Below are 27,278 nucleotides of genomic sequence, written 5' to 3' on the forward strand. Positions count from 1 at the left end.
TACTTCAATGTGCATAATGTATGATATTTAATAAATATATTTATGTCAGTAAGCAGTCCTTTAAATGATTTTGCAACTGCAACTGTAAAAACATATGTAGTTATTTTGCAGTCAAATAAACCTTTATTTGGGGTTTACAATGGTCTTGATTTACAATAAAGCACAGGATAAAAATAACCCAGCAAGAATAACCCAAACCCAGAATATTAATCCCATAAATGGTTAAAATGACTACACCTTTGGTTTTTTCAACAATCCAGCCTGCTGGGTTAAAATGTGTTACCCAACGTGCTGAGTTACTTTAACCCAGCATGTGTTCTGTCCAATATTTACCCAGTTCTGGGCTGTCAATTGGGTTGTTTTAACCCAACCATTTTAAGTGTGTGGCGCATATGCACAAATAAGATTGATGCTAACCGCCATAAAAAAAGAAGAAGATGATGAGTACTGTCTATGGTGCCAGATAACATGTCGGTCTTAACTACAGAATTGGTAGCAATTTTGTGGGCCCCTGAGTGGTTGGAAGGACAAAGATTTGGGAGAAATGTTTTATGTTCAGATTCCACTGCAGCTTTAATGACAATTAAGATCAGGAAAAGTGAGGGCCAGACTAGATTTAGTCATTGAAGTTCTGATGAAATGGCAAAAAAGTTACATGTAAGAGTGAAGTTAATTTGAAAGTAATGTATGGAAGAGTTGAGTGTAAAACTATTATACAGGAAAAAATAAAGCAATTATGGCAGATAGAATGGGAAAAAAGGAAATAAAGGCAAACATTATTTTTCAATACAACCCTCATTAATGCACACATCATACACAAGATTAGAGAGAGATCGTGTGGTAATCACTAGATTGAGACTGGGACATTGTGCACTGAATTGTGGGCTGGCAAGGGTAGGCAAACATCCTGATGGTAGATGTGAGGGTGGAAAATTAGAAACTGTGAAACATGTAGTAATGGAGTTTGAAATTCTTCGTGATGCAAGAACTTGCATGTTTTCTGAGCTGATGGATTCCGGAATATCATCTTTATCTTTAAAAACGATTATTGGAAATAAGGATTATATAACAACAAAGGCTTTAATAATTTTTTTACTCCACACTGGTCTTTATTCGAGGATATAAACTATGAGGCAAAGTTCTTCAGATGAACTGTGGAGGTCAGTAATACACCATTGTAGTGTCTAAACGGTCCCAAATTACACAATAATAAGAAGAAAGTTAACATTGGGTGGGTGGGACAACTGGGTGTGACAACATTTTAAGAGTGTTTTATTTCGAGGGAATAAATATTTCTTTTATTCACATGACATCGGTTAAAACAAACACCGTCATTTCGAAGTAGTTTTTGATCGATATTTTGAACAATATCGCTTTTTGCGCAAATGCGTGAATGGAATGCAAATCAGCCTGACTTTCAGTAATCAGACACTGAAATACTTAAATAACTTTTTCGTTTTGAACTCAAACACCCACAGCAACATGAAGACGATCACGTTACTCTTCATCATCTCTTTATTAATTTACGGTAAGTTCATTTATCAACATTTCTGCAACACTTCCTTTTTCTACAAACCGAAAGTGCGCACGATGTTTATATTAACTCATTCATAGACCGTTTAATCGGACGCAAGTGCGTCTGGATAAGCGTCTGGATCCGAACTTTACTTTCGGTTTCGTTTTTTTTTAATGGTCTGACTAGTTGCTTAACTGATCTCTTGAACAAATGCCTCTTAGAAAATAACAATTTTTTTACTTGTTATATAAATAAACTACGTTCAAAGAACGTTGTAGTTATTTATTCTTAGGAGTTTACAGGAAGTTACGTGCGGACCATGACAGCCGCTTGTTTATGTTGTTATTGCTGAAACCGTCTATATGAATGGGTTTAGATTCGTAAACAGACTTCATGATACAGATTTAGATATTTCTTAAAATACTTCCCCATTGTTTTTTTTACTGTATTCTCATGGCAGATTGACTTTAATACACACATAACCTGATTTCATATTTAATGTAGCCTGGTCCAACCTCTCGTACTGTACATTAATTTCATTTGTAATACTGAAGGGAAAATTAAGCGGATCACAAAGGAGGGCGGAGCCAGGCTATATTTAAAGGTGTAGCAGAGGATTTTCTTGAATTTTAGGAAAGAACCGCCTTCTCCACTTTTTGTAAAAATGCAATTGCGCAACACTCCTGATTGACAAATAGGAGGACCAATAGTCTTGATGATCCACCCGGAAAAAGAAAATCTTCCGCAATACCTTTAATTTAGACTACAGCAAAATTTATCTCAATTTAATCTTTATACTGCCAGTGTTATAGATTTAAGTTTAACCTCTGACACTTTCTGTTTGTGTTTACAGGTGTTGTTACAGATGAGTCAGTGTCAGTGTATGAGGGAGATTCTGTTACTCTACACAATGATCTTACTGATTCACAGACAGATGATCTGATAGACTGGAGGTTTGGAGATCAACAGGATCTTATAGCTAAAATCAACAGAGCAGACAATAATTTACTCAGAATAAATGCTGATGTTCTTGATGGGAGATTTAGAGAGAGACTGCAGGTGAATGATCAGACTGGAGATCTCACCATCACAAACATCACAACTCAACACACTGGAGATTATCAACTATACATCAACGGAGAGACGATCACAAGAAAGACCTTTAACATTAGTGAGTATCTCAAGCTTTACTTTATTAATTTATTCATATCTACATCATTATTCAGCTATCTTAATGAAATGTAGAGCATAAAGTAATAGATGGATTATAAACTGTCTGCAATTTTTATAATTTTCTGGTTTGTTTTATGTGTATTTTACATGTGTCCTCTTGTAAAGCTGCTTTACGTCAGTGTAAAAAGTGTGAAAAGCGCTATTACAAATTAACATGATTTGAAAAGATATTTGTAAATGTGATATTAATTTTTTTTGTGATGTTAAAACATTCAGTGTTAAAATGATCACATCAGTACAGTTAATGTGAGATAAATAAAAACTGTCCTGTAACTCACATATTCTTTACGACAAACTAAAAATAACCACATGATATTATTTTAGCTTGTGTTTATCTTTCTTAAGAAAAGACATTTTCAAAACAAAAAACTGCATCTGAAAGCTTAGGCAGCTGACTTCATTTGTTGCTTTTCTGCCTTATAGACCCTTTTAGTGTTTGTACACAATGATGACGTGGCAGCGTATGTGCGCTCAGTTTGGCAACGGAAGTATGGCAAGAATCAGCAGTGATGCAACACAGACAGAGAAAATTATTTTAAAAAGTTGACTTTATCAACTTTTTGGGGATGGGGAATAACACAGCATGCTATTTGATCACGTGCGTTGTAAAAGGGTCTATAAGGCAATGACTTTGGAGGCATGAAGGCAGCTCCAGGAACCTTTAGTTCCCGCTGAAAATTTGAACGGTTTTCTTGTTCATTTAGAATATTGTTTGGCTGTAGAGTGGCACGTAACAGCAACAATTTAAACAGTTTAGGCGGTCATTCAGTGTTGATATATTAGTGTTTAGAGTACAAATGTTATGTACTTTGAGTATTTCTGAATCTAGTTTGAGTGTTAACACCTGCGTTCAGTGCTGTCTGTTTAATTTCATATTAATTGTGACGTCTTTGGTCATCTATTCTGAGTTTGACTCTTTCTGTTTGTTTTTCAGATGTGTCTGGGGATAAGGTGAAGACAGTGATGGTGGGAGATTCTGTCATTATAGTCAAAAATGTTATCGAGAAACCAGGCGATGAGAAGATGATGTGGAGGATTCAACACAACAACTCTCCTGTTGCTAAAATGACTGGAACAGAATTAACTTATGATGTCCTTGATGTGAGATTCAGAGACAGACTTCAGGTGGATGATCAGACTGGAGATCTCATCATCACAAACATCACGCCTGATGACTCTGGATCTTATGAAGTATATATGACTGTCGGCAGACACATATATACTATACACAGATCATTCAATGTCAATGTCAAAGGTAAGTAGATCTCTTCAATAAAATAAAGATCAGTTTAATAATGCTTTATCTCAGTTTAGATTAAACATTGCAGTGAAAAAGTTTTAAGTGTAAGAAATAATGTGTCAAGTAAATCTGTTAATAAAAATGCAGTCAGTCAGTATTTGTTAATGATTTAATGTCTGATCTTCATCTCAGTGCTGTTAGACACAAATACCGTATATAAACTTTTTGTATTAACTTCTTGCACTAAAGACAAATCTTGTGAGCATAACAATCATTCATTCATTACACCTGATGTTAGAGGTTTTTCAGGAATAATTTTAAATAGAATCTGTTTAACATGTATTCTGTTTTCTTCAGATGTTTACCAACGTTTGTTTATGATCAGATTAACAGATTGAGTTACAGTAATGATTGTGTGTTTTATCATTATAGAGCAGAGAGGTCGGTCTACAAGTGATGTAGCAGGAATATCTCTTATCAGCCTGCTTATTACTACTGCTGCTGCTGCTGTTGTTGTTGCTGGTGTGTTTTACTATCACAAGATCAGTAAAACAATAAAAATATTGGGTAAGAATCATCTACAGCAGATACAACAGGAGGATTATTTTTATATTTATGATATTTATTCTCTTATAATAAATATTGAATATAAAGGGGTACAAATTTTCGTTCATGTTAAGGTTTCAAACTTGTATGCACTTTGTATTTTGTATGATTTTGTTTGGGTTTCTTTTAGATATCATGTAAGGGATAATGTCTTACACTAGAGGTGACTTCTTTTTTATGGGGGCACGATGCGATGCTCGTCACAACATGTATGTAGCACGTCATGTGTGTGGCTCGTCATTTCAAAATATGTGTTTGCAGCCCGTCATGTGTGAACCATTATGCATCACGTGTGATGTCAAAATTTTATCCTGCCGCAGACGCGTCTAAAGGGTTTATGATGAAAAAGACGCTCACATTTGCCAGATACTCACTTAATCTCATGTGTAATTAGAGTTAATGTCTTGCGAGTATTTTGTGAATGTGAGCGTCAATTTAATCATAAATCCTTTCGATGCATGTGCAATAGGCAACTATTTTGAGGCATGATGCATATGATTCACATGATGGAAAGAACACATATTTTGAATCGCGCCTCTTGGAAAAAGAAGTCACCAGCTGCCACTGGACTAGAGACTGCTGTTTTCAGAAATAAGCCATAGTCTTAGTCATGATAAATCATAAGATTTTATCATAACATGTGATCTGGAGTTGAATGTCAGAAGTGTTTTTTATGTTATTAGAATATATGGATTTATCAGCACTTTAAAACTGATCAGAATCATATTAGACTGTATGCCGTTAGTTTAGTGTTATAGAAGATTATACTGATGCAATAACACAAAAAATATATTTCTGTAATCAGGCTCTGTGGTGTTTAAATATATTTCTTTAATAAGTATACAGTATGTGCAGGATATACAGTACTGTTAGTATGATGATTTTATTTTTCCATGATATCTTCTGAAACTTGAACACCACAAGAACATTTTTAATTATTGATAATTTTACAGCTGATGTCACATGTGGAGTAAATAATAATACATTAAATCAACAACATTTATAATCTGTTTCATGAGTTGATTTTTTTCGTTCTGTGTCACTTTGACAGATGAAAAGATTAAAGTGGAGAAAGGTCATAATGCTGTTCTACAGACTGGTCTGAAAGAACTAAAGGCAGGTGATAAGATTGAATGGAGATATGGACAAGATACAGAGATGAGAGATGCTTTGATAATGTGGCCATGGAGATCTCCAGGTACTCTCATAGCTAAACGTGATAAAGAAGGCTTCAACACTTATAATGGTCCTGATGAGAGATTCAAGTACAAACTGAGTTTGGATCCTGAGACTGGAGATCTCGCCATCAATGATGTCAGTAATAAACACTTTGGAGTTTATCAACTAAAATTCACCAGTGGTGGAATAACCTCATACAAGAGATTCAAAGTGTTTGTCACAGGTGAGTAACTCAATCTTTTCAGTCTAATAATAATCTTACTTACATCTGCAGTAAACTGTTAAATATATAATTGTATAACCTGAGATTAACAATTTCCAGTGTGAAAAGCCCTAATGTGGGTGTTTCCCATTGTCCACCCCTGCTTCCCCCCAAAAAATATAATTACTGAAGTAGATGCCATTTTTATTAGGGATGCTCAGAACAATGCCGATCTTCACTAAAAATACGTGGCTGATCCTTATCCATCCAGTACGTACCCCTGTGTTACCTGGTTTTGCTGGTATCTTTTCAGTAAATTAATTTGCTCTGAATAATGATTTATAAAACTTAAAGTGTGAGATATTCACCATCAGATATGGCACAAAAAAACCAACAACTAAGTCAAAGCCTCAGGTTTAACCTTGTTTTATTTCATGGTTAGTAAGACAGAGAACCTCAGGAGTGACATAAAGTCACCCCAACAAAACAGCAATGTATAAGACTGAGAGCATAAAAGGACACGTGAAAGATAAGATTAAAAATCAGGCTTATTCCATCAAATATTCACTTTCAAAACATTAGCAATGTGTTGTTAAAAAAAGAACTAGAACTTGTGAAACTTATGAAAATATGAGCTGATGTTTATGATCAGTAAATAAGACACTTAATAGATGAAAATCACCTGAACTGATTTCATTTCTGTCTTTCTGTTTCTTTCTGCTGCTGTTACAGGTACAACAAAACTGACGGTGTATGAGGGAGAATCTGTTCATCTGGAGACTAAACTTACTGCCATACAGAGAGATGATGTAATTGAGTGGACATATCGATCTGAAGACTGTGTCATAGCTAAAATCAATCCTGCCAACAATATCTTCAGTACATATGATGGTGATGATGGTGAATTCAGAGACAGACTGCACCTGGATCCACAAACTGGAGATCTCACCATCGATGACATCACATGGGGACACCGTGGATATTATACACTGAAGATCATCACAGATGGAGAAACCTTATACAGGAGACTCCTTTTGCCTGTCAAATGTGAGTAATTTAAAGGGATATTTGACCTAAAAATGAAAATTCTGTCATCATTTACTCATCCTCATGTTGTTGTAAACTTGTATTAATTTCTGTTTCTGAGGAACACAAAAGAAGATATTTTGAGAAATGATGGTAGCACACAGTTGACGGTATCCATTGAATTCCAATGCAATGTTTTAGTTAAAAAAAAAAACTTATGTAATGTTTTATAGGGGCTAAATGCTGCCCTATTGTAAATACTGATAGAGTAAATAAACAGAAATTCATTCATGAGAATATGAGCTGATGTTTATAATCAGTAAATAAAACACTTAATAGACGAAAATCACCTGAATTGATTTCATTTCTTTGTTTCTGTCTGCTGCTGTTACAGGGAATACAGTGTGTGTGGATAATGGATACTCTGTTGATCTGGAGACTGATCTTACTGACATACAGAGAGATGATCTGATAAAGTGGAGATTTGGAGAAACTCTCATAGCTGAAATCAATCCTGCAAACAATATCTTCAGGACATATGATGGTGATGATGATCTATTCAGAGATAAACTGAATCTGAATCATCAGACTGGAGATCTCAACATCAATGACTTCAGAAGGGAACATAAAGGAGATTATCGACTGAAGATCATCAGAGGAGGAAAAACATCATATAAGAGATTCAGTGTGTGTCTTGGATGTGAGTAACTGAAATGTTTGAGTGTAATAATGATTTTATTATCATCTGTACTCTGTTGACACAGTGATTTGTGTAAAAAATTTTTAAATGAAAATGACAAACAGTGTACATGTTACAGAAACAATCAGCTGAATAAACGCTACTCAAATCCCTGTCGTGCCACTAACAAACATCCCACTAAACACAGGACGTCGGATAGACGTGCAGATCATGTCTATATTGGGTCCGTCGGTCCGTGACCAATTCTGGACATCTATTCGACGTCCAAACTAGGTCCACTATTTGGACGTCCAACCATGACCCTATTGGACGTCATATTTACGGGAAATATTTGACGTTTAAACTGGGTGATTTTTTGGACGTCATTTGGACCTCTATGACAGGCGTATGTCTATATTACTGCTTTCTTGAATTACAAACAAATTCATCTAAATGTTCAATTAAAAATCTGTAATTAAATGTGTAGTATGTTATATTAAAAGTATATGACCATACTAACAATTTAACATGAAAATATTCTCACATATTCTCATAAGTGTGCCTTATATACGATTTGAAAATATGGCCCTGCAGAGTGGTTAGAGAGACTTGTTTGTAACCCAGAGATCGAGAGTTCTAATCCAACAGCCGGCAGGAAATGTCTAATGTGTTTCGGTGTTGCAGTGGATGGGTGAAGTGCAGAGACAATCATGTCTTTTCGCTTTTTCATGTCTCTTTTACTTACACGGAGGTCCTACGGATGTCAACATTTAGACGTGCAGAAGACGTCGAATAAAAGACGTCGCCTGACATTACAAAACAACCCCTTTTATGGACCGGATTCGGACATCCAAAAATTACATTAAAAAGACGTCATTCCGACGTCACTTTGCGCAGTGGGATAGTTTAATATTAAATGACATATTCGTCCCGAATTGTTAACAATTAACATAGGCTGCTAATCTAACGCATATTTTGCATCTGGAAGTAGACTCTGTCTGTTTAAGCTTGTGCTATTTAATGCGAACGTCCGGTGTGGTGTGAGACACCTGCGAGTGGTAGGCTACTACACGAGACGGCGCTTCTCGCCCGGTGTACAACCACCTTAACACAAAAAATAAAGCATGGCATCATTAATATACATGTATATAAGCGTGTGAGTGTCATGACATCCACTGTAATAACTGCGATGAGTCAAGAGTACAAATAACATTTAAGTTTACTGGTAATCATCCTGAATTGATTTCATTTCTGTGTTACAGTTTCAATGCTGAAGGTGGATGAGGGGAAATCTGTCAATCTGAAGACTAAAGTTACTGACATAAAGACAGATGATGTGATAGAGTGGAGATTCAAAGGAACTCTCATAGCTGAAATCAATCCTGCCAACAATATTTTCAGTACATATGATGGTGATGATGATCTATTCAGAGATAAACTGAAGCTGAATGATCAGACTGGAGATCTCACCATCAATGACTTCAGAGAGGAACATAAAGGAGATTATAGACTGAAGATCATCAGAGGAGGAAAAACCTTAGAAAGGCTTATAGATCTGTTTATCAGATGTGAGTACCTGAAATGTTTCAGTTTAATAATGATTTTATGATCATCTGTACTCTGTTGACAGTAATAATAATAATAAAAATAAATTGCATTTCTATAGCGCTTTTCTCTCAAAGTCGCTTTACAAGGCAGATAGGAAAAAAAAGGGGGGATGATATGGATAGGCATAGGCGAAGAGATGGGTCTTGAGGCGAGACTGGAAGATGGTAAGGGACTCAGAGGTGCGGATCTCAAGGGGAAGGGAGTTCCAGAGCCTTGGAGCTGCCCTCGAGAAAGCTCTGTCCCCAAAACTGCAGAGCTTGGACTTGGGGATGGAGAGGAGACCGGCTGAGGTGGATCTTAGGGACCGTGAGGTTTGGTAGGGGGAGAGGAGGTCAGTGAGGTATGATGGGGCCAGGTGGTGGATGGCTTTGTAAGTAAGAACCAAAATTTCGTATTTGATCCGGTGGGAAATAGGAAGCCAGTGCAGTTGTTTTAAAACTTGAGTGATGCCAGGATTTGAAGCGGGTGATGAGTCGTGCGGCTGCGTTTTGGACCAGTTGTAGTCTTTTTATGTAAGTTGAGCTTACACCAAGGAGTAGTGAGTTGCAATAGTCCAGTCGTGAGGAGATGAAGGCGTGAATAAGTCTTTCAGCAGCAGGAGGTGTAAGTGAGGGTCTGATTTTAGCAACGAGTTTACTGTATACTGTATGTAAGAGTGATTTATGACTATTAACTTACAGTGAAGATATTCACACTGTGTTTAACTCTGACTTATCTTCTGTTTAAACCTGATTTTAACTACAGATAAACCAACTTTTTACACACAACACATCTGTACATCATTTCAGATATTTGGTGTGTTTTATAATAACATTGATTTATTCATACATGACAACTACGTCACTGATATCTTATATAAACAATTAAACAAACTGACTGAATATTTAGTGAGTTAGTAGCACTAATGTTGACCAACTGATATTTTATTAAACTCATTTTACCATTAATTGAATTCTCACTGTTAGTAGATTCATAAAATTCATCATCTAGATGTTATAGTTGTGTTTATATTTATATACTGATAGAGAATCTGAAAGATTGAGTTAATAAACAGAAATTCATTTATGAGAAAATGAGCTGATGTTTATAATCTGTAAATAAGACACTTAATAGATGAAAATCACCTGAATTGATTTCATTTCTGTCTTTCTGTCTGCTGCAGTTACAGGTGAAATAGCAGGAAAACTGTTCACGAGCGAGGGAGTATCTGTCGATCTGGACACTTATCTTAATGACATAAAGAGAGTTGAGAAGATCGAGTGGAGATTTAATGAAACTCTCATAGCTGAAATCAATCCTGCCAACAATATCTTCAGTATATATGATGATGATTATGATCTGTTCAGAGATAAACTGAAGCTGAATAAGCGCACTGGAGATCTCACCATCAAAAAGATCAGAGATGAACATGAAGGAGTTTATGAAGTGAAGATCATCAGAGACGGAGAAACCTCATACAGAAGAACAATTGTGTTTATCTCTGGTGAGTAACTCAAATCTTTCAGAGTAAAATTCTTGCTTATTCTTGCTTTGAATATAATCATAGATGCTAGAATGGCATTAAGAAAAAAATAACCATTAACATCTGTACTCTGTTGACAGTATAGATATTTAATTGAATGCACACACTTTATGCCTGACCCAATGTTAACTTTCGGTCTGTATTTATTTATTTATTTGTTAGTCGGTCTCTTAACTGATCTCTAAAAGAAATATCTTCTGTAAAATAAAATGTTTTGGTTTGCTAAAAAGGAGGGGAGGTGACGAACATGGATCACAACTGTGTAGAGAAGTTTATAAGAATTCAAGGATTTGTAGATAACATTGTATACATTAATTTTACACAGTAACATTAGCTCAGTGTAGTTTATACTTGTTAGATATGATATATGGCTGTACATTAACTTTTTTTGCACTAGCACTGGAACTACAGAGGTTGAAAGTTTTGTAGCACAGGCCAAACTGTTGTAGCACAAACATAACACTTAATCATAACCATTAAGTTATCATGTCTGTAATAAAACTTTTACACAGCTTGTTATAAGACAAAGTTTTTTCTTTATTTGCACACACGTTAGGTGTACACAAATTTTTGACCCCATCGTATTTAAAGTTTGCCCCAAAAATAATTTTTTTTACTCATGTTGTTACAAACCTATATAAATGTCTTCGTTCTGATGAACATGACTGACGATATTTTGAGGAATATTTGTAACCAAACCATTCATGAGCCCCATTCACTTCCATAATGTTATTTATTCCTACTATAGAAGTGAATGGGGCTAATTATCGGTTTGGTTACAAACATTCCTCAAAATATCATCAGTCATGTTCATCAGAACAAAGACATTTATACAGTAAGTACAGTATTCAGATTATAGATAAATACATGTAGATAGACTAGATTTTTTGCAGTATGTATGCGATCGGATCCGATTGCGCTGCAGCTGCTGACCGCTGCTTCTGCGTATAAAATGATTGTGCGATTCTTTATGATCACATAAACGATATTACAAAGCATGGAAACTTTGCAGTATACCGCATTTTATATTTCCTACTATGTATATTTGATTTCCATATTATATACATAAGTGTTCAACTGCAATACTGCCCTACGAAGGCAAAAGACCTTAACTCGCTAGAGCAGGGGTCCCCAACCTTTTTTACACTGCGGACCGGTTCCAGCTTTAAAAAAAATCCGCGGACCGGGGGGTGAGGTTGAGGGGGGGGGGGTGTTGGTCGCTGAGTTGCTGTTCAAACAAAGTGCTGAAAATTCTCTTTTTGAAATGTATAACGTTTTAAACGGAATAAACATAACCTTGCATTAGGAAAATAAATAATTGCTTTATTTATAGTATATTTTCTATAGATGTGTAAAACCATATTTTGGCGGATTGTTTTTTTACTTTCATTGTTTCACTAGTTTACCTGTCCATTTAGTCTTAATAATTAATGGTAAACGAACTTGGCTTGCTGTTCTCGGAGGCGGCTCGAATCTTGGTCGGGCTCGAGCCCCAAGTCCAAGTAACAGAACAAAAAAAAAATGCAGTGAAGGAGGAGAGATGCCAGAAGAATTGCGGCTGGGCGCAGAGGCTCACGTTTACCATATGATTTTAATGATGATTGACAGTTTAGGTTCCTTTTCAAACCTACGCTAAAAGCACAGCCGTTAAAATATGATTAATAGTTTATTATTTTTATGTTGCCCCCCTGGACAATGATCACAACAGTTTCTTCTTTTTGTGAAGTTTATTTGCCCCGGTTCTTTTCTTTTGTTTGTTTTTTTATAACAGATTTGGGACTGAACGTTTCAACAGTGCACAACATACACCAACTGCACTTCTTCTCTCTATCTTTACTTACACCCTTTTCTTCCCACAGCGCCCCCTATAACCCTATACATATTTTTCTTATGTTTTCTTCACGTTATTTTAGTGTAGATTTATAAACAAAAATGAAACAAATTTAACAATTATTAACTACAATAAATAAAGATATAAATCAAATTAAACAATTATTTGAGGTCATTACACCCTCCCCCACAAAAAAAATAAAATGTTACAAAACATTTTCTCTTTACTTTGAATAAGTACTTCAAATGTAAGTTCCAATCACAGTGTAATGTGCATGCTCTCTCACGGTTTAACAATATAATCAATATTTTCTACTTCTTTATCCAACTGTGACATTACTACAATCATCTAAACTTTTAGACTTGATGCATGTTGAGAGGTGCCTTGTCTTTAGGTTCGCTGGTGGGCCCCCCAGAACATCCTGTAATGACAAGTGGACACAACCACATACACCTCCACAATGTATTAACACATTTTAAATGTCACTTCAGTAATACATTAATCTCTTAATGTTTAATTCAACCCTTCAACTATGTCTTAAACTGGCAAAACTAATAATCTGTGATATAGCATTATTACAACTGTAGCCTTACAATTTTCTTTTTTTTATATTTAACTATGAACTTAACTATTTCAATTAGATTGCTTAGTTTGAAGGATACAGATTCAGGTGGTCAATGCTCAATTGTGGTAATGCATAGCAGGTTGCTACGTCTGTATTTCCTTCACAAACACTCCAGTTCACTGGTCGAAGTGTGGGCTCACCCAGGGTGTCATACGTGTATAGATTCTTTGGTCGTCTGGTTCTGGCAGAAGTTCTCCTTACAGGTTCTGATGCTAAGTCACCATCTTCAGACTCTGCTTCTCCAATAGATCCCTCCTCCAGCTCCCGCTCACCTTGGAGACCTCCCAGCACTTCCTCATCGGACTCTGAGTCAGGTAAGTTCTCAGGTTTGTCAACAATTTCTTCAATTTCAGGTTCCTTTTCAGGTTTTCTATTTCTCTCCTCTCTTCTAGGGCGGAATTCTGCTGCACATGGGTCCAGAACTGTTTGCTGCATTGGCACCCACAAATCAATCTCGTCATCACTGGAACTGTCAGTGCTGTTATGGTAAGTATTTTGATGTGGTTGTTTTTCCTGTTTTGATTGGTTCCTCTGGCACCCTTTTCTTTTCAGATGCACATCGGCTGTTCTCCGTTCATCAATCAGGTAAGGGCAAGGTAACAAAAGGTTCCGATGCAGTACTCTTTTCTTTCCGATTCCATCCAATGGTTCTACTACATACACCGGGCCATCTCCTCTCCTTTCCTTCACCACATACGTTTGCTTTTCCCAGTACGCACGCAGTTTTCCTGGGCCACCTCTTTCTGACAGATTCCTCACCAACACATGATCACCTGGTTCCAAGACAGAACTCCATGCCTTCTGATTGTAATTCCTCTGTCCCTTTGCAGCAGCCTTCTTCATGTTCTTTTTTGCAATATCATACGCTTCTTGCATAGACTTTTTCCACCTTTCAGCATAGTCGGCATGGGACTGAATGTTCTTGGCTTGCTTTGTGGGGAACACCAGATCAACTGGCAGGACTGGCTCTCGACCAAAGAGGAGAAAAAACGGAGAAAATCCTGTTGACTCATGCACCGTAGAATTATAGGCGTGGACAACTGTGTTCAGGTGGTCTGCCCAATTTGATTTCTCTGTCTCCTCTAGGGTCCTCAGCATCCCCAGCAATGTTCGATTAAACCTCTCTGCCGGGTTAGCTTGGGGGTGGTAGGGAGTTGTACGTGAATGTTTTATCCCACTGTAACTCTGGAGCTTTTGAAACAGGCTGTTCTCGAACTCCCTCCCCTGGTCATGGTGGATTTTTGCGGGGAAACCAAAACGCATAATGAAATCTTCAAAGATCTTTTTGGCTGCTGTCTTTCCAGATTTGTTTCTGGTGGCATATGCCTGGGCAAACTTAGAAAAATGGTCTATGACCACGAGGATATACTCTGCTCCTCCTCTACTTTTCTCCAGGTGCAGGTAATCGATCGAGATCATCTCCAAAGGGGCTGTTGTCTCAATGCTCTGAATTGGGGTTTTGGTGTTCCGGTTTGGTTTCTTCTGTCTTAAGCATCGACACACTCTTGTGACATAATGCTCTATTTCCTCTCTCATCTTCGGCCAGAAGAAACGTGCACGAGCCGCTGCCACCATACGGTCGGCACCAAGATGAGCCATATCTTCATGTAGGTACTTGTATATCATACTTTTCCAGTTTTCTGGGACAACTAACTGGGTTCTGGACATTATTTTCCTTTGCAAGATACCATCCTCATCAATCTGGAGATGATGCCATTCTCGCAGAAGTCGTCTCACAGCCTCTGGTTCCTTCAATTTGTCTTTGTGTTTGAGGTAGGTTTGTTTCTGTTTTAACTCAAGTACTCGGCTGATAACTGAATCACTCAGCTGGGCGTTTCTGATATCCTGGGTTGTTAACCGTTGACTGATCTCTAATCCACCCTTGAGCTCTTCAGGTAAGGCATCTGTGTTGCAGGTGATTGCAGATATCCAGTCCACCTCTCCCCGTCGTTGTGCTTTTAAGACTTCCTCAGTTGATCCTAGGACTTCCGGACAACACTCCTGAGTACACTCTCTGACTGTGATTTCCATGGGCACAGGTCTCCGTGACAAGAAATCTGCATCACGATTTGCTGTTCCTGGTCTATACTTCACTGTAAACCGGTAGTCTGCCAGCTCGGAAACCCACCGTTGCCCCGCTGCATTGAGCTTTGCAGTCTTCATGACATACGTCAAGGGGTTATTATCACTATAAACAGTGAAATGTGGTGCATAAAACAGATAATCACGGAAACGTTCTGTGATTGCCCATTTGAGCCCAAGGAACTCCAACTTCCCAGAATGGAGCTTGTAGTTCTTTTCGGCGGGGGTCAGAGTCCGGGATCCGTAACCCACAACTCGAAGTTTGCCTCCCTGTCGTTGGTACAACACAGCTCCGAGCCCTTCTTCTGACGCGTCAACATGAAGTACAAAAGACTTTTCGAAGTCTGGGTAAGCCATAATTGGCGGGCTTGACAACTCCGTAATCAGCGTCTCCAATGCCTCCTGATGTCTCCCAGTCCATTCCACTGGCTGTGATGGAGGTGTTTGTGAGGAAGAACTCCCTCTCTTTCCTGAGCCTTTAGTCTTGCACTTATTGGATTTTGTCAACAGGTCATATAGAGGCTTGGCTATTCTGGCGAAGTCAGCAATGTATGACCTGTAGTAACCAAGGAAACCCATGAGCTTCCTCACCTCACGAACGGTACTGGGTATTTCCCTCCTTAGAGCTTGTATGGCCTCTATTTCTTTGGGGTTCATGCTATATCCATGTTCAGAAATTATGCGTCCCACATAACAGACTTCCCTCTTGAAAAAGTCACATTTTTCTGGTTTTAGCTTTATACCACACTGTGCCTGTTTCTGTAGTACTCTCCTCACATCCTTTAGATGTTGTTCAAAGTCCTTGCTGAAGACCAACACGTCATCCAGGTAAGGAACACATATATCATCCCTCACTTCTCCGAGACACTCTTCCATGTACCTCTGAAAGGCGGCAGGTGCATTTGTAAGGCCGAAAGGGATCCGGACCCATTCGTAGAGTCCCCAGGGTGTTATGAATGCTGTATAAGCCCTACTGTCTTCACTCATAAAGCCCTGATGATAGGCTTTACCCTGGTCCAGCACCGTGAACCAGGAGTTTCCCCCTAGATTTTCCAGGATCTCTTGAATTCGTGGGATGGGGTGGCGGTCAGGGTGTGTCTTCTCGTTGAGCCGCCGGTAGTCCACACAAAGACGTAAGCTCCCGTCCTTCTTCCTCACACACACCACAGGCGAGGAATAGGAAGACTTTGACTTTTGAATCCACCCCTGACTCAGCAAGTTCTGTATGTGGGTCTTCACCTCTTGATATAAAGGTCGTGGGATCGCATTGTATGTTTTCTGGACAGGTATGTCGTCTTTCAAACGAATCTCCATTCGAAGGTCCTGGATACATCCAGTGTCCCAGTCATCCTTAGCAAACACCCCGCTATTCTCCCTCAATAACTGTTTCACACGTTCCTGTTGTTCTACAGGTAAGTGGCTGAGGTTCACTGGAGGGTCCCATCCTTCACTTTCCTGAACCTTGGGAAGTGTCTCTGGAGGTAAGTCATTGTGGTGTTGTGATGGCTGAGGTTGGAGTCCAGTCGGTGATAGTGGTTTCACTTCCAACTGATGTATGGCATCCACTGTGTGCAGACACCCCAGGACAGTCCGTGCTGTTAGGGTTACATCTTCACCTGTGATATTTTCCACCATCACTGTGATGTTATCATCATCTTTCTGCGGCATCTGGATGAGCTGTTTGTTTACCCTTATTCCTGCAGGCCAGGGTGCCTCTGGGTTGGGCTCCAGCATCACATGTTCTCCCAAGTGAACTGCCTTATTCAGTTTGCCACAGCTGACATTCACCCTTGCACCCCTTGACAGAATTATGGGTTTTCGTCCCAGTCTTACAATATGACTGTCGCTGCTGTTTCTGCGTCTCTTCAGAAGTGATAGAATGGTTTTTGCTTTTCTAGGGCTAACTTCCAGAGAGGAACTAAGTGTGTTTATGAGGAGACTTGAAGGAATCTGCTGGGCGGTATTTTTGCTTGAACTAGCTCCTCGATCACATTAAAGCCGATTATTGGTTTTTCCAATTCGCTGGATGTAATGAGAATTGGCGCTAGCAGGTGTCTGCCCCTTCCTTCAATTTCTGAATTTCCAGACAGACAAAACTCCACTTCCATCCAACCTTCATATGGGATATTCGTCCCGTTTGCCGCTGTCAGGTTGAGTTCTCCCTCCTCGAGTAGCTCTCTCACTGGTCTCACTTTTGTGTCAGGAAGGTGTCGCTTCTTCCACTCTGAGCCCACAATTGAAACCTGCGATCCCGTGTCCCAGAGCACCGATGTATTAACTCCTCCTAGAGAACACTGAACCAAGCATCTGCGTCCCACTAAACTGGCTGTTCTCTCTTGTTTGTTCGACCATAGCCCTTGAGGTAAGCAAGCGTTTGGTAAGCTTTCCACGATGTTTGAGTTAATCTCGATCTTATTTGATGTCACATTGGTCACAGCTCGTTTTCGACATCCCGCTGCCCAGTGCTCGTTGCTGCCGCACTTGTAGCAGTGTTCACATCTCCCCTCTGGGTTGGACTGTTCACACTGAGCACAACGTCTGGTGTTTGCTCGAGCAGGTAGGGGTTGGTTTCGAGTGAATCTCTGGTTGCTGGTTCTGGCTGTCTGAGGTCTTGATGTCTGAGCAAGGCTCGCTACTTGAGAAGTAAGATTTTGGATGGCTTCACAGATCACTTTGTCTCGCGCGTCCAGCTTTTCCATAAGCGTGTTAGACTTTGGGGCTTTCTCTTTCTTCATCCTGTCACCTTTATCTTCTCTGGCATGTTCCTGTTGTTCTTCACTAACCATAGCTACCTTGGCGATTTTTGGTCGTGTGGTTGAAAACTTTGCCCTCCTTTCAAGATCCAGACTATATGACATATTCATCCTCTCCAGAAGTACCTCATCTTCCACCAGCGGGTTTTCCAGGTAGGGTTTTAGATCTGTGCGTATGCTGTCATCATGAAGGCCAGTCAGAACTGTCTGCAAAAACTGACTCTGGATTAGTTCTTGATTGTATCTTAAACCTGTTTTTACATTTTCAGATGCTGACAAAATCCTCTGCCTGAGATCCATGGCTCGAACTAAAAACTGGATGGGAGTTTCTTTGGGTTCTTGAACTGCACGTGTGAGTGAGTGATACAATTCAGTGGCATCCTTTTCAATAAAATGTGCTCTGAGAATTTGTTTAAGGACAGGCAATGTTAGATCTGTTCTACTCTCCAGATAACTTCTCAAGCTGACACCTGGAATTATGGCCTGAATGACCGCCTCAATTATTTCTCCCTCATCATAACCTCTTTTGCATGCCCTGTGGATCTGTCTGTCAAGGCTGGAAAAATTTAATTTGTCTCTCTGGCCCGGTTCACCAATTTGTCCAGTTATTTTTAGTTCTTTTCTATATACTGGATGCATTAATGTGACATTTTCTCCTGAAACAGGTGAATTTGGCATTTTTCTGACTGTTCTCACACATTGTGATCCTGTTGTAGTGTTTATTACAGGTTTTGCTGGTGCAATTCCACTAACGTCCCCAGGGTGTCGCCCCTGGTCAACTTTTTGCTCCATTTCACTATTTGTTTCATGCTCTACACTGGGTGAGCTATCAGTGTCCTCTCCGTCATCATTTCTCAAGCTGTCAATCTTTTCCTTTGTATCTAATAATATAGATAGCCCTTCATCTTCAAGTAAAACAACATCATCTCCCTCTAAATGCTGCAGAATGTGTCTTCTCAGCTCACGAGGTGTGTGTGTCTCACCCTCCTCCACATTTAACTTGAGCATATCACACAAACTTCTCAGTTGTAAAGCAGATAACTCGAGTAATTTGCTCTCTATTTCATCCAATGTAGCTTCCCACTCAGGCAACATTATTGTCATTCAGTGAACACTGTGACTTACGTTTTTTTGTTATCTTTGTTATCCGTTTTCAATTATCCTCTCCGTGATTCGCTGCTCGTATCTCAAGTCACGCTGCACTCGTTGTTTTTTTCATCGCTGGCTGGCTGCTCCGTTGTCCACACTTGCTTTCTTCCTCCCGAAATCCATCAAAACCGAGCAGAAACACCAGTTTTATGTTGCCCCCCTGGACAATGATCACAACAGTTTCTTCTTTTTGTGAAGTTTATTTGCCCCGGTTCTTTTCTTTTGTTTGTTTTTTTATAACAGATTTGGGACTGAACGTTTCAACAGTGCACAACATACACCAACTGCACTTCTTCTCTCTATCTTTACTTACACCCTTTTCTTCCCACAGCGCCCCCTATAACCCTATACATATTTTTCTTATGTTTTCTTCACGTTATTTTAGTGTAGATTTATAAACAAAAATGAAACAAATTTAACAATTATTAACTACAATAAATAAAAATATAAATCAAATTAAACAATTATTTGAGGTCATTACAATGATCATGGTGCCACGATCGCTGGATAATTCTGAAGTTGTTTTAAAGAAGAATAAAATAATTACTTTTCAGTCATTTGCGATGCCCATGTCACACAGTTGAACGTCTCCGCGTATTTACATGATTTGCGAGGTAGATTTGCAAATTATTCATAAAGTTATAACTCTGCAAATCTTTGATCGATTGTGTTTTAGAAGTACTGTATGCTCAAAACTCTTATGACAGCAATGTGATCGCTTATGCGCTGGTAGAGAGAGAGAGACCAAGAAAAAGAGAGAGCGCGACTCTGTACAACAGTGGAAATGATCGATGTTATTTGAAGTCGGCTCTTAAAGTACAAAATACCCGATTAAGCTATTACGTGGCTATTATAAAAAAAATCTGGGACGTTCTTGCGACCCGGTGGCAACTTGTCCACGACCCGGTACTGGGTCGCGACCCGGTGGTTGGGGACCTCTGCGCTAGAGTGTAGAACTGAGAAAAATTACTTTAAAGTTTAGACTTTTCAGTAACTTTAGTTGTCAGTTATTTTCTTCTTGATTTTTATTTTCTCAAAAAAAAAAAAAAAATTGACTCAAATACTTATCCACACGATAAAGGAGATCTTGAATGTCCCAAAAATATCAATAACTAATTTTCGACCAAAAAACGAAGTTACTGCCTTTTGCCTTTGTAGGGCAGAATAAACATCACATGGCAATAAATATCCTCACTACATTATTATTTCTCAAAACTTTATGACAAAAATTTATGTCAAAGCTGTATTCTTACAGTTATTCAAAGATGCACACATTATTCCATTTATTACTTCCTGTTTATGAGCACGTTCAACCCTATTTTTTTTTTTTTTTTACTACAGAGGGCCGGTAGATTTTTTTTGGTCCCACTCCGCCCCTGCCATCATACATGTTGGCTCTTGCTATCCCTTTCTCATCCCAGTCAGTCGCCATATTTCGTATAATCACGCTGAGACTACCTTTCATCCACTTTTCCCCAACGTGACGTCATCGCCTCAAAAAACTTTAATACCAAAAACGCAAAAAAATACAATTTTTGAGACATTTTAAAAATGATATACATATTTTGAGTGATTTATGTACAAATTAATCGACAGTTGTGGTTGACCTCTTATATAACAAAATATAAAGTTAAAGTTGATTGTTTAATTCAACGCTCCTTTAAATGCAGCTGAAGCAACTTTTAATACTTGTTATATTGAAAGGGTTAACTGAGACAACATGTCTATACAGTACATCATTTCAGATATTTGGTTAGTTTCTTAGATAACATTGATTTACACTTAAATGCAACTACATAACTGATATTTCTAAACAAATAAACAAACTAACTGAATATTTAGTGAATTATTACCAACAATAAATAAGACACTTAATAGATGATCATCTGAATTGATTTAATTTCTGTTTGCTGCTTTTACAGGGAAAAAACTGGAAGTGTATGAGGGAGAATCTGTTGATCTGAAGACTAAAGTTAAAGACATAAGGACAGATGATGTGATAAAGTGGAGATTTAATGGAACTCTCATAGCTGAAATCAATCTTGCAAACAATATCTTCAGTACATATGATGGTGATGATGATCTATTCAGAGATAAACTGAAGCTGAATGATCAGACTGGAGATCTCACCATCAAAGACATCAGACAGAAACACGCTGGACTTTATAGACTGGAGATCATCAGAGATGGAGAAACCTCAGACAGGTTTTTTACTGTGTCTGTCAGAGGTGAGTAACTCAAATCTTTCAGTATAATAATGATTTTATTATCATCTGTACTCTGTTGACATTGTAGATTTTTTATTGAACGCACACACTTTACCATTGATCACCATTAAAGGAACAGTATGTAAGAAATTTATATCAATTAATCATTAAATGGCCCTGAAATGTCACTAGACATTAAGAAATCCTTTTCATTTCAAATACTTATATCACTGACAACAGCAGTCCGGGCAGGATATTGTCATTTAAAAAGTGGAGTTGCAGCCCTCAACTGATGTTTATGTTGTCGTTTGGTATATTGGCCACCAGCTGTGTGATTGCAGCACCAGTTTCAGCCACACGTTTTGTGATTGCAATACCAGTTTTGGCCACAATCCTACATACTGTTCCTTTAAGTTATCATGTCTGTAATACAAACTATTAAAAAACTGTTATAAGACAAAGTTTTTTCTTTATTTGATAATAATTAGGGGTGTGACGCATCACAAAACAAACGGTTCAGATCAGATTACAGTCTTTGAAGCACAGATCGGATCATTTATCGTATCAGCAAAAAAGGAGTTGGAAAATCTAATAAGAAAAAAAAAATGCAAGCATTTATAAAAAAAGAACAAAGTTGTACATTAAGTAAGGTCTAAAATTAGCATTAGGTACAGATATCGAATCAAATAAATTGTAACAGGCATGTGATTGGCCAAGGACAAAAAACTAGGAAGGAACCCAACACACACCAAGCCCACCCACCCCCTGCATCAGAAACAAAATGTACTCTGAGGACACTTGGATCTTAAAAAACACTAGATTGACACTACGTCAATGTTTTTCACAGTCTATGGTCGTGATCTGTAGATCTGTGATCTGTAGTCTACAGCAGTGGTTCTCAAACTGGGGGCCGGAATTCATGAATTAATCATGAATTCTGTGCAATTAAACCTAAAAAAATAAGGCAACTAACCAACAGCAATACTTTGTAACATTCAATATGTTTTGTTTAATGAAAAGTTTCGTTTTAGAACAGTTTTTTGTCATAAATTTTCTTTGGGGGGGGCGCAAAGGAATGCGCCGTAAACAAGGGGGGGCGCACGATGAAAAAGTTTGAGAACCACTGGTCTACAGAGTGTAAAACGCGAGTTTTAATCGCACCATAGACAACAACTAATGTTACCATGTAATAACATTGCACCATCTATCACACACACACACAAACAAGCACAAGGAAATCACTTCACACACTATTAAAGGTAGGGTAACAGATTTGATCCTGAAACATTTTTAGTTATGCTGGTTAAAAGTCTCCTCACATCCTGATAGCAATCACTGTGTTAAGTTGTTTAAATGTATTTGTAAAAATTTATGTCATCTGTGAAAGGCGTAGGACCAAAAAATGTTCAACAAATCATAGATTTCGGTCCGAACGGACGTTTCCTTTTATGTCCCTCATACGTAAGCGTAATTTGAATTCCCACCGCGCAGCAAGTCCACGCAGATACCATACGTCATCGGCGCGTTCACGTGCGCTCTGGCTGTAAACAGCGAGAACAGCAAACTTTTCTGCTAAATTGACAACCTACACAGGAGCAACAAAACTAAATGCATCTTTTATAACAACAACAGCAAAAACTGCCTGGATCAGCAAGAGCAAAAATCCAAATTAACATCAGTAACTTTACTGCTTTACCACGAGATGCAAACAGCTACAGGAGGCAAAGGGTCTGAAAGGGTCGTTACACTGTTTATTTTGGTAAGGTAGGTACGCGATATGTTTGTATTGAGATGGATTCAGATATTCTACTTTGATGAAACGTTGTGTTGCTTATGAAATTTGTGTTCGTTTACGGATTAGCATAACGATATAGTTACTACGTCTACAAAACCGAACGTGTGCTTAAACTAATTCTGATGTAAACCAGTTGTTTATGTTGGTTATTTTGGAAGTGTTATTCACTTTGTACTGCAAAGTTCTCTCACTGGTGAATGAGACATGAGACGTGACCGTCTGATCTTTGCGTGTTCATGTGTTTGGAAAGAGGCGTGACTTTGGAGAGCGATTTGACTTGAGGGTGGGATCGGGATTTCATTGCTAGGCGGCTACCGTTAGCATTTTTCAAAATGTGTTACCCTACCTTTAAAGGAACAGTATGTAGGATTGTGGCCAAAACTGGTATTGCAATAGCAAAACTAGTGGCTAAAACTGGTACTGCAATCACACAACTGGTGGCCAATACACAAAATGACAACATAAACATCAGTTGAGGGCTGCAACTCCACTTTTTAAATGACAATATCCTGAACACACCACTGTTGTCAGTGATATAAGTATTTGAAATGAAAATGAATAATGTCTAGTGACATAGCAGGGCCATTTTATGATTAATTGATATACATTTCTTACATAATGTTCCTTTAAGTGGCTGTTATGAACATGCAAAACTGTACTTTCGCAAACATGCTACAATGGAAAATTTATTTTTTCCATAATTTTTTTAAATGTTTATAGCTCATGCATATATGTCGCACTGTACAGCCCTGGATATATAAATGAAGGCTATTTGTCATTTATTTAGCTTGTTCTTAGAAATAAACAACTGTAAAACTGTTACAGCTGGAATTTTCACACTGAGTTTACCTGTTTGTTATTAGATTTTTTCTAACAATAAAGATCAAAATTATTTGACAATTTTCAGAAACTCTTAACTAGACTTAATTAATGTGAATCTAAACATCTAGGCGTTTAATCTACAAATGACAACAAAGCAGTTTCTCCATTGTGTGAACTGCTATATATGACTTTATGCTATAACAAACTGTAGTTTTATTGTGTATTGTGTTGTTGTTATTTGTCACATTTATGAAGAAGGAATTGTGTGCTGTATTGAGTGATTGAAAACAAAAACATTAATAATCAGGGGATGAAACAGTACTGAAAAATCATCCTCAAGTACTGTTACTTCGCAAAAAGTAATAAAGTATTAGTTTTAAAATCTACTTAAAATAAACTTTAAGTAAAAGTAACTTTTTGAAAAGTACTAAAGAGTAGTTAGTATTGAGTATTATGACAATTAATCGAGTGGTGGGTTTAGGTTATTAACTCATTAATATCTGTTGAGTTAATTCGGAGCTAAGACCCAGTCACAGTTTTTGACTTGCACGTATATTAGATGTATATTCTGAGAGACAGATTAAGATGTTGAGATCATAAAGAGAAGTTTATTATGAGAATCTGAGCTTGTGATTATTTTTATTTACATGCAGTCACAAAATATAAATGGACAATGAGTTTAGTATGACGTCACACTTTAATTTTAACTGAGATAAACTGTACATTATTTATTTTGTATTTATTTGTTCATTTATTTTCTGTTTATGGACTATATGACTGTATGTTTTGCCTATACTCTTGTTTTATATGACTAACAGCCTTTAGTTTATAAAACATCATCCAATCATTTACTTCTTGATCCTATAAGTGATATTATTACAGGAGACATTGAGAGCTTTTAAACAAACATTATAATCCAACAAGATGCTCCAAAACACCAGAATGATTGCCTTAGATTATCCTTCATTTAAATATGTTTATTAATGGTGCTTCCTCTCTAAACAACTTCTAATTTGATCTCTTATCTGTGTTTCGTACAGCTCCCAGAGGAGAAGATCCAGTAAGGAAGAGAAATCAGCAATTAGTGGTGTAAGTGCAACACAACATTACAAACACATCAGCATCACATCTCTTATAAGATCACCACCCTCGTGTCAATAAGTTTAAACAATACACCTGTGGTGCTGATGAACCGTTTCTGTTTCAATAAATATCCATAAAAGAATATTATATTCATAAAAAAGGAAAGTTGGAAAACATCTGTTGTTCAGATTGATCTACAGATAAACTATCTTCTTTATTTTAAACATTAATATCAGCTTTCATATCTGTTTCTATATACAGACATTGTGTACTGCATGTAATATTTGTTGTTTCATTCAGCAGTATTTCTGATGTTTGTCTTTTTGTTGATATTAGTTGACATCAAAACTGTCCCTGTATCCAAGTATTCATACTTTCACTAATGCACAGTGTGCAAAACAAAAAGTGTTTATATGTGAATCTGTAGATGAAACGGTGTTTTAATGTTACACTGATGATCTGCTGATCTTCACTTCTAGTTCATGTCTAACCAGTGGTCAGTTTTCTATCCCATAATGCCACAGATGCCGAGGAGCCATTAGATTCATGAAGTAAAACAAACATAAATACATATAGACTGGACTCAGGCAACTGTTAAGTAATGCAGTTGTGTTGTGTTCCTGTAGTTTAACTGATAATGTGTGACGCTAGCAGCAGCTTTAGGTTTAATGTCTCTCTTATATGTTTATCAATATTAGCAGATATACCAAAGAATAAATGCAATACAGGTAACAAAAACATGATTCCTGTGGTTAAATTGCTCGGATCAACATATTGTCACATATTTTCAGGAATATATTTATACTAAACACCTGTGTACATGAAGCATGATCTTTATTGAGAAGTAAATAGCGTTCATAGTCTGTAAAGTACACAGATTCAACTCATGTAGCTCTAAAAAAAAGTGTTTGTGTTGAAGACACTAGAAATCAGATTTTGATGATTCAGTGTTACATTAGTCCCTTTCACACATACAGTCTTTACTGGTAATTTACTGGTAAATTGCAGTTAACATGTCATGTGTGAACAGAACCTTTCCGGTAAATCAGTGCTCCCAATTTACCAGTAAGACAGGTTGTAAGATTAACGGTAATTTGCCGGTAAGCGCTGTGTGTGAACGAAAAATATAGCATTACCGGCATTTAGATGACGTCAGACCGCGCTGACAGATCGGGCGGGCCAATCAGAAAGTTTTTTATACAGGTGACGCAGACTGTTTACGGACGTTTCCACACACATGTTGCTTAAAAGTCGAGCACACCTGAAGTTAACATCCACATTTCTTCACCAAAGTTGTTTAAAACAGCTTACCATCTAATTGCCAAATTGCCGACGTCCTTAGCACACCATCTGTGCAGCCTAATGTGCAAACGCGCAGGTTCCGTTTGACGCCGCCTAACGCAATGTTGTTTGGTCACAAGCAACTTCGCGACCGTTTGCCACAGATGTGAAAACAACAAAATACGAACCGTGGATATTAAGTCATAACCCGCCGTTTACAAATACGACACGGACGGAGCTCGCCGGCCGCGCGCCACAGGTAACTTCCGCTTTCTCTCCGAATTTACCGGTATTTTGATACTGATGTGTGAATGATGTCTTACTGGTAAAAAGACGGAATGTCACTGCATGTGTGAACAGCACATTTTTGTATTTACTGGTAAATTCATTCTGGTAAATTCATGGTAATTTACCAGAATTACTGTGTGAAAGAGGCTATTGACTGATAGATTCTGTGTGTTTGCCAAATGTTTACATTTTATACTCTGTACCTTGTTTTTTTATTATTGCCAGAATTAATAATAATTAACTACTAAGATACATTTTGTTATTGTATATTAATATTGTTTGTGTCATAGAGACTTATACAGTACAGTACATTATACAATATGTTGTGTTTTTTCTTTGATTATTAGTGTGAGACTGAATCATGCATCAATTTATAGCACTTAATTCAAAGCTCCTAATGTACTTAACCAAATGTCTCTTGTCCTTCACTTTAATCTCTTTTATTTTGTCTTTCTATGAACATTATGTGTATTGTTACAGCATTCATATGACAAATCACTTTTTATATTCCTCATTTGCACTTTAATAAATAAAATCATTTGATAAAACTC

General features: G+C 37.7%; 1 protein-coding gene across 3 annotated transcripts; it reads left to right on the forward strand.

Annotated features, from left to right (window-relative positions):
- Positions 1 to 1,220: 1,220 nt before the first annotated feature.
- LOC135721196 (uncharacterized) lies at positions 1,221 to 27,278 on the forward strand. 3 transcript variants are annotated; one of them, XM_065243382.1, is made up of 11 exons: positions 1,221 to 1,528; positions 2,370 to 2,687; positions 3,684 to 4,004; positions 4,422 to 4,556; positions 5,647 to 5,997; positions 6,709 to 7,023; positions 7,397 to 7,702; positions 8,944 to 9,249; positions 10,452 to 10,772; positions 21,174 to 21,479; positions 25,116 to 27,278. In XM_065243382.1, exons 1-11 carry the CDS (start codon positions 1,399 to 1,401, stop codon positions 25,166 to 25,168), a joined length of 2,862 nt encoding a protein of 953 aa, XP_065099454.1. In that variant the 5' UTR covers positions 1,221 to 1,398; the 3' UTR covers positions 25,169 to 27,278. The 3 variants fall into 3 exon arrangements, with proteins under 3 accessions (XP_065099454.1, XP_073669671.1, XP_073669672.1); XM_073813570.1 differs by having other exon boundaries at positions 4,422 to 4,511; XM_073813571.1 differs by lacking the exon at positions 4,422 to 4,556.

The sequence above is a fragment of the Paramisgurnus dabryanus genome, chromosome 24 (assembly GCF_030506205.2).
Source record: "Paramisgurnus dabryanus chromosome 24, PD_genome_1.1, whole genome shotgun sequence".
In the NCBI taxonomy this organism is placed as follows: domain Eukaryota; kingdom Metazoa; phylum Chordata; class Actinopteri; order Cypriniformes; family Cobitidae; genus Paramisgurnus; species Paramisgurnus dabryanus.

Excerpts from the sequence above, each read along its gene's own strand:
- LOC135721196 (XM_065243382.1), top strand. The coding sequence starts at position 1,399 with ATGCAAATCAGCCTGACTTTCAGTAATCAGACACTGAAATACTTAAAT. Across the intron at positions 5,998-6,708 it reads ATTCAAAGTGTTTGTCACAG|GTACAACAAAACTGACGGTG; the intron begins GTGAGTAACTCA and ends CTGCTGTTACAG. Across the intron at positions 7,024-7,396 it reads ACTCCTTTTGCCTGTCAAAT|GGAATACAGTGTGTGTGGAT; the intron begins GTGAGTAATTTA and ends CTGCTGTTACAG.